The following is a 9627-nucleotide window of genomic DNA, read 5'->3' as shown; positions in this document are numbered from 1 at the left end:
GCTGAGGCAGGATACTAGATGCCTAAAATCCAGAAGATCACAGAAGATCACAGAAGATGGGTGATGTCTGCAAGAGCAACCTGATGCCTGTAATTCCTGAGGTGCCTGTCTTTACACCAGTGAAGTTCCCCAGGTAGTTCATATCCTGCCAGTGACCATGCTTGTCATTCTGGATAAGCCGAGCATTTTTTTGTGCCTAAGGCTGTCCCTCATTCACAAATTAGGTATTCCTACATCTAAGGAAAGGCAAAATTTAGTAGACATGAAAGGACTATGTCTGACATACACTGGCTTTTCTAAGAGAAACCAGCTGCTGTGCAGAAACACGTACAACTCCTGGAACCTAGAGGAGAGACAGTAGGGAACGTGTGACTCATTTGCCAGCGCTGAAGTCACTCATGTGGTTGAACCCATGACTACGTCTGTAGTTGGTAACACAACGAGCCACGGCCTGTCCTAAGGCCTTGAGGGCAAGCGGCAAAGCACAGCTTGCACCCACACAGCTGAACTTTCTCCACTTCTAATCCATACCAGCAGTTGAAAATAGTCCCGGAGCTGCATCATGCCCCAAATCTTGCCTAGGCATCGTCCAGAGGAGTGCTGACAAAGGCCAAAACATGCCAGAGAACACGTTACCAATGAAACACCACTGATGACTGTGGGGCAATACTCAAGCACAAACTATTGTCCCTTTGAGGTTAGTAGTACCAACACAACCCCAATACCTGATCCTTGCCGCCTGGCCTTACTTGGCTGCCTATCAACAAGGTTTTAAAGTAATTCTTCTAACACAGAATTAAACAATTTATCTAGCAACCTATTGTATAAAATGTTGAAGGTACGACCATGCCTACTTCTTCCAGTTTTAAAAGGAATGACTTAAGATGTCGAAATCAAAGAGAGACTTCAGACATAAACCTAATAGAAAACACTACTGAGAAGGACACATACCACAAGAAAATAAACTAACTCCCATTCCCAGATGCTCAATTCCTCCTTACAAGGAGCACAGAAACCTTATTTTAAATTGTACATGCATCCAGGGAAACAGGCACTAAGCACTCAAGTACAGTGAGCTCCACAGTAACTCTGTCCTCGTACAATCAAAGACTAGGAGGCTGCATAGTTAAGCTAGCACTATACCAAACGCTAAGGAGTACTTGCTTACCTGTAACTTCTTACAGCTTTACCCTGACCTAGATTTGTCTAACACATTTTAAGCAAATCTTAAACATACCTATTTAATATTTTTCTTCTTACTGCATGATCAAAGTAGGTCTGCTGTTATTCCAGCTCAGTGAGTTTGTCATATTAATGCAATAAAATATATTCTTTGGGAACACAGGGTTTTCCTCAGGAAGGCATTTCTGCCCCAATGAATTGCATAATTTAAAACCAACAGAAGTCTTTGGTGTGGGATGAGGTATCTGAGTATAAACATTAACTACATAGATAGTTGACAAATACCTACTGCAAACATGGAGTTATGTTAAATCAGCGATATATGATAAAACAGTACTGTAGATTTCATTGCAGATGTTTAATTGACAATAGAAACCACAGAGAAGAAGGAGCTGATAAAGAAGCAGCATTACAGAGCACAGTTTAGGCAATGCTACATGGAAGGGGTTATAGACACAGCCATGTACACTTGCCTACTTCTGATCATATTTTAACCATTAAGAGAAGTAACCTTGTAGAGCCATCTTTATCTTGAATCAGTCATTAAAACTCTAAACTGCATTAAAACTCTGAATAACAACACGTATCAATACTGGTGTTCCTTCTTCCTTTGAAAAATACAAACACCAATTAGAATAGCAAATGGTAAAAAGCAATACAGCCAAAGAAGGCTACAGTGTCAACAGCTGTAGTGCAATGCACTGCTTTGGTTCAACATCTGTTTGCCCCTCACACATAGACAAACACCAAAAAACCAGTTGAAGCCAGCAAACCAAATCAGACTGCGAATGAACTCCCTTTAGCCTGCACCTTCCCATTCTGTTCTGGGGTTGTAGAAGGTGACGCAGCTGCCTCTCACCCCTGTTAACAGCAAAAGCTACCAGGCAACCTTTTAAAACTGCAGACCTGCAAGGAATACCCTTTGGACTCCTAGTGCTCATGTGGATGAGTTAACAAGTTAACAGAACATTTTGCCACCTCTAGAGCTAACTAGGAAAGTGTGGCCATGCTTCTTCTCTAGCCCGCCTGACTGGGCCGGCATGAATTACCTTATCTTTGGACAAGGTTGCAGTTGGTCTGCAACTCCAGTGCAGAAGAACAAGACCCTTTCACTACCCCAGTACAGGACAGCTGAAGCTTGACAGAGCAGAAGGCAGATTCACAGATCTCATCTCTGGCCCACCAAAGGCTGGTTTGCAGAAAAAGTATTTTGTAGCGCGGCCCAAACTATTTTAAGTACGAAAATGTGATGATTTAGAACATGTGTACGTTCCACACTCTTCACCTAGTGTACATGTGAAAAAGCATTTGCAGGAAGCGCATTCCTTAAGCAGCAGTATGAAAGAAATCTAATACCAGCCTGTTCCTCCCTGTTCACAGCTTATGAGCAGAGTGCAAGCTGAGAGGCAGGGAAATACAACTGGATTGGTTTGCAGGTACAGGTTACAAAGATGGATACTCCATAGGTGTTTAATTTCTCGAATGACACAAAAAAAACCCCAAAACCAAAACCAAAAACCCACACACCCCACCAAACCCAAACCCAAGTCATGCTGTTCCCAGAAACAAATGCATTTCAGATATTATAGATGTCTCGCTCTTAAAATTGAACATGAAAATTGATAGACTTTGTATTTGATTTACTTGCACCGAAAACCTGCTCTTCCCTGCTTCTTCCTAATGCACTGTAGCAAGCAGTGACACTTGAGTCAAATATGTGACATGGCAGCTGACAGGGCTTTCTCTAAGGGAAATTCAGATATTCTGGAATTTGTTCACACAACCTTAATCTGAGATATTCAAAACAGTTACTTTTTTCACTGGCCACAAGAGAGATCAATTTGACAGAATTATGAAAAGGGCTGAGCATGAACCCCCAGGCTGGCAGGTAACAAACTATCCCCACTTCACAGGAAACAGATTTTAACTATGCCAGGGTTTAAATCATATTTATATAAATATGAAAAAAATTAATCAAAGGCTATAGGCACCTTTATTTTTGAGTCTAAAGTAATTTCAGTTCCCTTTATGTAAAGTTACAAAATTAAAATAGTACCCAAAATACTGCAGTGAGATGAAGCACAAACGTTCTACAGTAAAGAAAGACTATTGTATGGTATATTTCTATTTTGCCAATAAAAATTATGCAGCATTATTACCATATTCTAAACTGACCTCCATACAATCTGCACCTGGAAGCATCACAACCTCACTGGTAGATAATATTTAAGTGGATAAAAGGGGCTTCTTCCTTCAGGGTTCAATAAAGATTTAAGGAAAAGGAAGTATTTTCCACATGATTTAGTCAGTATGGACACTTGCCCCTTTTCAAAATTAAGAATTATTGAGAAGAAACCAACTTTTTTCCATCCTTTATTTTGTCTGGCTATGCTTTTTTTGTTAAAAAAAAGGATGACCTAGAAAAGTTTCATCTCCTTCCTAAAGTACAGATGACTAAATCAGCTAGCTATGCAAAAGCAATAAACATATTCACAATGACTAGCAAAGGAGTGATATATTATCTTCAAATACCAGTAAGAAACAGAATCCTTCACATTCATTCGATACAGCTTCCAAAGTCAGATAAAGGTCAGATGCACTTAAGATTTTTTTCTTCAGAGAAATTACACAAGGCGTTTTTCCTCACAAAAGCTCTGTGACAAGTAAAACTACAATAAATTCAAGCTATTCTGTATTCAACTGCTCAGTCCCTTTAAATCTCATATTGAAGTCCTGCTTCCTAAAGCAGTCAGAAGAATGAGGAAAGACTGGATTAATACAGACCTGACTTTCCAAAGAGCAGACAAGCCTTGTAATGAAATGTACTACCTGTGGGGGAAGGTAAGAACTAAACAAAAATATATGGCAAATAATTGAGGGAATCAGAGTTGGATTATGCAACTATTTGTAAATATATGTATTACAAATGTTTCTATTCTTATTTACCAAGCTAGAATTTTTTGCATAAGCTTTACTCATTCCATGCTTTTCTTCATTTTTCTTCATTTTAACATTTTTCGGGGGGAAAAAAATAACCACCCAAACCCCAACATTCTCTAACCATATTAGGAAACTTGAATCTTCTTGAGATTCCACAGTTTTTTGGATTATCAGGTAATTTGTTTAAAATTAACCCAAAGCAATCACTTATGGAGAGATATTCTTTATGACTAAGCAATAGTCATCTGGCTTTTCTCTCCTCCTTTGTAGAGTGCTTGGAGGTAAGAGACATTTACTGGTATGAACTACACTTTTCCAATTACCTACCCTTTCTTGAGGTAATTGCTAATTAAGCAGACACTTTGTAAATCTTGTACACCATTACACGCTGACAATATCCAGGTAGTGAGACAATATCCAGTTAAGGAACTGCAGAGGAATATGGTAAACCACTCCTTCGTTTACTAGCTGAACCTTTCTGGGACACCTGACCTTAACAGCCACAGAAGCATTTTCTCCTGTTGCTAACACGTTACACTTTTCAGACTAAACCAGCCAAAATTTAGATGTGAGGAATGGGTGGATCTTCTGCACTAGAGGACTCATGGCTTTATGTTTCCATGTGCAGCCTTACAATGTACGGGCCTCAGGTCCTTCACCACAGTAACCCAGAGACTCAGCAAGACATTTTAGCATAGATAACGTCTTCTCGTCTCCTGAGCCCCCACTATGCAGCCTGCTGCTTAGAACTCACAGCCTTTCCCTTACGGGCAGCTGGAGGAGGCAATGGAGGCCAGTGCAGAATCACAGGGCCCTTGCACACCGGCTCCAGCTGCCCGCAGCTGGCTGCCAGAGCTTCCCTCTGCTTTTGAGGGAACCCTGCCATGCCCTCTAGTGACAAACCTCCGGCAACGGGAGACTGCAGCCTGTCCTGTGCTTGGGGAGATCCAGGTGAGACAGGACACACAGGTCAATGAAGCAGAAGGGCCCCTAGATACGTGTACTGCACATTTCTTTTTATCCCCTCCACTGTGCTCCACTCCACATATCTTTCTGGCACTAGACGATCGTTTTGAGTCCCTTCCAACTGAACTATTCTAGTAACACTCAAATCAGCTGTTTAGCCACCCCAAAACAGTACCAAACATATACCTCTGGCAACTCAAGAAGATAGATTCAATACATTAAAATACATTCAAACAGAGCACTCGGAAAACTTGAAATAATCCTATGATTGTTGTTGACGTTATAATTTATTTCACAAAAGCCTGCAGTTATACCTGTGATTTTTGAAAACACAATGCTTTGGATTTTCCCATTTGAAGGCCCAAGTCCAAATCAAGATTATCTGCATGTGGTGCTTGAATTACTGTTTAGAAACTGGTAGATATGGCTTATTGCTGATCAGTAAGCTGACTTCAAACTGGTTTGCAGAAGGCAGCAGGAACCACTTTTTGCCTGTAAAGAGTCAAACTTGGTATCTGTACCTCTGCCTTTTGTCCTCTGAATGTTACAATTCTCAAATAAGCACTTTTTATATGCCTGCAAGCTTCTTAAAATACTGCCTGCCTCTTGCAAGACTGCCTCATTTTCCCTGTTTCTGTAGGCTCTGGTAAAAGGCTCCTAGCCTCAAGTGCTTTCAAGCAGTCTTATTCAAAGAAGGGCAAAAACACGAAGAAATTCATACAGCAATGGAGAGGATGTGCATTTCCCAAGACACCAAACAAACATGCAAAAGCATTACAGATAGAAAAATTTACACTCTGGTACAGCAGAAATCTTGGGGCACGTAGAGGGCCGTGGTGATGAGCATAGAGCTGGATACACAAGTCTTGGCTCCCCCAACGGAAAGGTCACCTTCATAACAGGGCATATTCAGGGAACTGCCTGACGTGTACCCATTGCCTGTGTCGGCAAAGGAAATTAAGTGGCAAGAGCCGGTTGGCACAAGGCGGTCCACCAGATTCAGTCTGAAGCACGGCAATTGCTTCCATACACCCCTGCGGCCAGCATGCTTCTCCTGAGCTAGAAACCTGAACATGGATGGGGCTCCCGCTGCTCAGGCACAACAGTGTTCCCCGAATCCAGGTGTATAACCCCACAGCCTGGTAAAGCATCACCCGTACTAGAAAACTGTTGACTTTTCACTCTGAAGTCATAAGCAAACCAAATGCAAATTACTCTGAAAAGAAAACTTGCTTCACAATTAAACTATCCCATTAGCTATGGCATTCTGTTTTTTTTCGAACTTCCCAGAACCATAGGATACGGGACGGGTTCTTTTTGTCGCTTTTTGTCTCTCTGGTCAAAATTAGCAGTCTTTATAGTCCCCTCTTTTGTGGCATTAATAGCATATTTTTGGTTTATAAGTAACATACAATATAAAGAAACAATGTTTGATTTGCTGAGATCCAGCCTAAAAAAACAACCCAACCTCCCCGCATTTTATTTTAATGGCATCCAAAAATACTAAAGTGACTGAAGTGCAAAGGACAATGCGAATCAATATTTTAAGGACTATTAACAAACATACCAGATGCACAGAACTAAGGCCCTATTGCCAACTGGGAAGAGCAACTGGATAAAAATTAACTTACAAATAAAAGCACAGAATTTATTGCTTTGTCTTTGGCACCAAAATACCGTTTAAGGGTATTACCCTTAAGATTCATGCCAGACTAGTAAGGTGATGTTGGCTTACAATTACATAAATCAGTAGAGCTATGTCAACTTCTTCCTCTGATATACTTCTTTTTTTCAAAACCTGAACACATGCCAAAACTAATCTTGTTTTGCTCTTGTAATTTATTTTGCTAGAAATAAATCTCAGCAAGACCACAACTTGTTTTATTGAGTTCAGTGTGATTTCCTTTTTCTAGATATGCACGTTATACAAGGACAAATACTACTTTAAAGCATTACTTACAGATTGCCAAGCAAGAGACTCCATAATTCGATGTTCACAGCGTTCTAGATGCTTTATCATTTCCCTTGTTAGGCTTGGTTCCGCTTTAATAAAGCTTTCAATCACCTTGTAGAAGTCAAAAGCTTTTAAATCAAATACATTGAGAATCCATGGGAAAGACAAGTCTGTTTCAGCACTGGTACCATCACTTTGTGAAGCATTTCCTGCAGGGAAAATGGAGTAAAATTATCAGGAGTACTACATTCTTTCACTTCTGATGTTTTTTCCTTTTTGTATTTATTGAATCACTGCTAGTTCAGAAATTTCAGTGAGCACTTTTTTTTTGCCATTTACTATATTTCACATATTAGAACAAATGGCAGTAATTATCAATAAATAACAACGCTATTTAGGACTTTAGATTCAACTTACTGCCATATGTAGCCATGACAACCTCAACAGCACACGCCAGAAGAGATGTGTGGAAGACGTTATCATTCAGAAGTTTGCTAAGGAGAAAGAAAGTTATCAATACTTGTCCTAACACTAAAATAGCAGATTGCAATAACAAGTTAGGGGCAGATACCTGAAATTCTGTACTGAGAGGCGCTCCTCCTCCTGAAATATATAAATCAAACCAAACGTGTGAATATTCTTAGTATTTGTAAATGCAACGCCAGTATTAAGCTACCAGTACTAAACTTACCGACTTTAGCATAGACTCCATTACTCTGAAATACAGACGTACTCCAAGCTTGTATCTCTGTTAAAAAAGAAGAAATTCAAGAATATTAAAAGAAGTTTTAACAGACTACAACAGGCAGACTCTCGTGTTTTAACAACTCAGAACATTTCCATTTTTTGTAAGAGCCACTATAAAGAAGTCATTGTCCCCAGTTCCATTTGCCAATAGTGCTGGAGAGGCCTCAAAGGCTACTAAGGTTTGTGACTACCCCAACCACATGAAGACTTAATCAAGTGTTTCTGTTGATTCACAGCTAACAGGATAAAAAGCAGGGCTGACAGACAGGAGACTGTCGAGTACAAATTTCGTTGGATTTGTTTTCCAAAATCCTTGTTGAACGCACAGCTGGCCTACTGATTTTATAAGGAAGTGAGTCACCTTTTGCAGTTCTAGGCTGTTACCTTAATGAATGCAAATACACATTTCACTAAATGTATTTTGCCCAGCAATTTTCCCATACTTCATTAAAGTATTCCCAACATATTTCCACCCAAATTTCCTATTGCTCCTTATACATTAAGAATAATTTGTTGAATACTATCTTTACAGCGCTTTAGAAAAAAATACCTGTCCGTTCCTCAAGTTGAAGAGAATATTGTTACTTTTTACCATTATTGATCTGCACTGAAGGAGGACAGTCAGTAAGTCAGGTCTCACATTAGCTAGTACCAACAGAGTTCAAATGAGTAATACTCAACCAAAATGCTAGTTACCTGTGAGCCAATTTCAGCACATCCCTGTCCAACTGCTTCAGCAAACTTATTTTTGAAGATGTGGCCAAGACTTTCCACTCTTTTCAGGATAGTATCCTTAGGGTTCACTGTGCAATTCTAAAAGTACAGGAAGAAGGGCAGGGGAAGGAAAGGCAAAGAAAGGACATTTTACTTCAAAAACATTTTAATGATTTTATCACGTGAGTCCTGCTTCACTTTGTAACATCTCTCAATCAGCTCATCAGCATAAATAAAAGTGGAATATTTAAAAAAAGACAGAATCATTGTATACTTTCAACAATGTCCAGTAACTACAACTTCATGTCTCACATGCAACTAGCTGCAACTAACCCAACTAATATGCAAGTAGTACCACCAACGTTAATGTCTTTAAAGTTAGAAATATGCTTAAGTTGCTGAATGCGGACATGAGATCTTCTGAGTACATTCTCCTTCTCTTCTTTGTCTCCCTTTTATATCCCCTTCTTTTTCCATCTTATACGTACATAAAAAAATCTTAATATTTAGTTCAGTAACAAAAAGATTTAAGAACTTATAAGGTTCCAGTACACATTAGTTAGAAGTGCTTTCTAAAAATGAGTAATTACATTTAAACCATCCCAATTAAAATGTACTTCTTCAAAAAACGGTTGTTAATAACGGAGTTGCCCAAAATGCGTGCATCAGATCTATAGGTGTATATTTTACTTGAGTGATAATTCCAAGAATCCTTCACAAATCTTCCTTCTAGTCACTTACATTGAAATATATGTTGAGAGTATCTGATGGTTTATCAGTTGCTGAGTTTAAAATCATAATCAATTGTTGAATGTTATTCATTGCAGCTCTGGAAAAATACAATAAAATGCATAATAAACATTAAGGTTGGCTTGACAGTTTCCAGAAACTGAACAGCAATTCTACAAACATATCGAATGTCTTAACATAGAAACTACTAAAGCTAACCCAAGTAACAGCAGTATTTCAGAAAAGCTGTAATAATTTAAAGAATTAAGAATACTTTGAAGACAAGTGCATAGGATCCTGTTGTTTATTCCACAAAGTTAAATGCTTTGTTAGGGTGAGTGTGTTATCTCTCTGAAGAAAGCATTTTTCAGTTTCTCTTCTAGAACTGAAATCCT

The 9627-nt window shown here is 39.2% G+C and overlaps 1 protein-coding gene across 1 annotated transcript; it reads right to left on the bottom strand.

The window, feature by feature from the left end:
- Window positions 1–5981: 5981 nt before the first annotated feature.
- LOC104077872 (retinoblastoma-associated protein-like) lies at window positions 5982–9332 on the bottom strand (the record flags this gene model as incomplete). Its single annotated transcript, XM_009579271.1, has 7 exons — window positions 5982–6227; window positions 7049–7251; window positions 7460–7536; window positions 7614–7645; window positions 7734–7790; window positions 8486–8602; window positions 9245–9332. Coding segments are annotated over 7 exons (820 nt in total), but the record flags the coding sequence as incomplete, so codon positions are not given.
- Between the last annotated feature and the right edge of the window lie 295 nt (window positions 9333–9627).

The sequence above is a fragment of the Fulmarus glacialis genome, unplaced genomic scaffold (assembly GCF_000690835.1).
Source record: "Fulmarus glacialis isolate BGI_N327 unplaced genomic scaffold, ASM69083v1 scaffold15496, whole genome shotgun sequence".
NCBI lineage: Eukaryota > Metazoa > Chordata > Aves > Procellariiformes > Procellariidae > Fulmarus > Fulmarus glacialis.
This window is presented reverse-complemented; position numbering and strand designations above follow the sequence as displayed.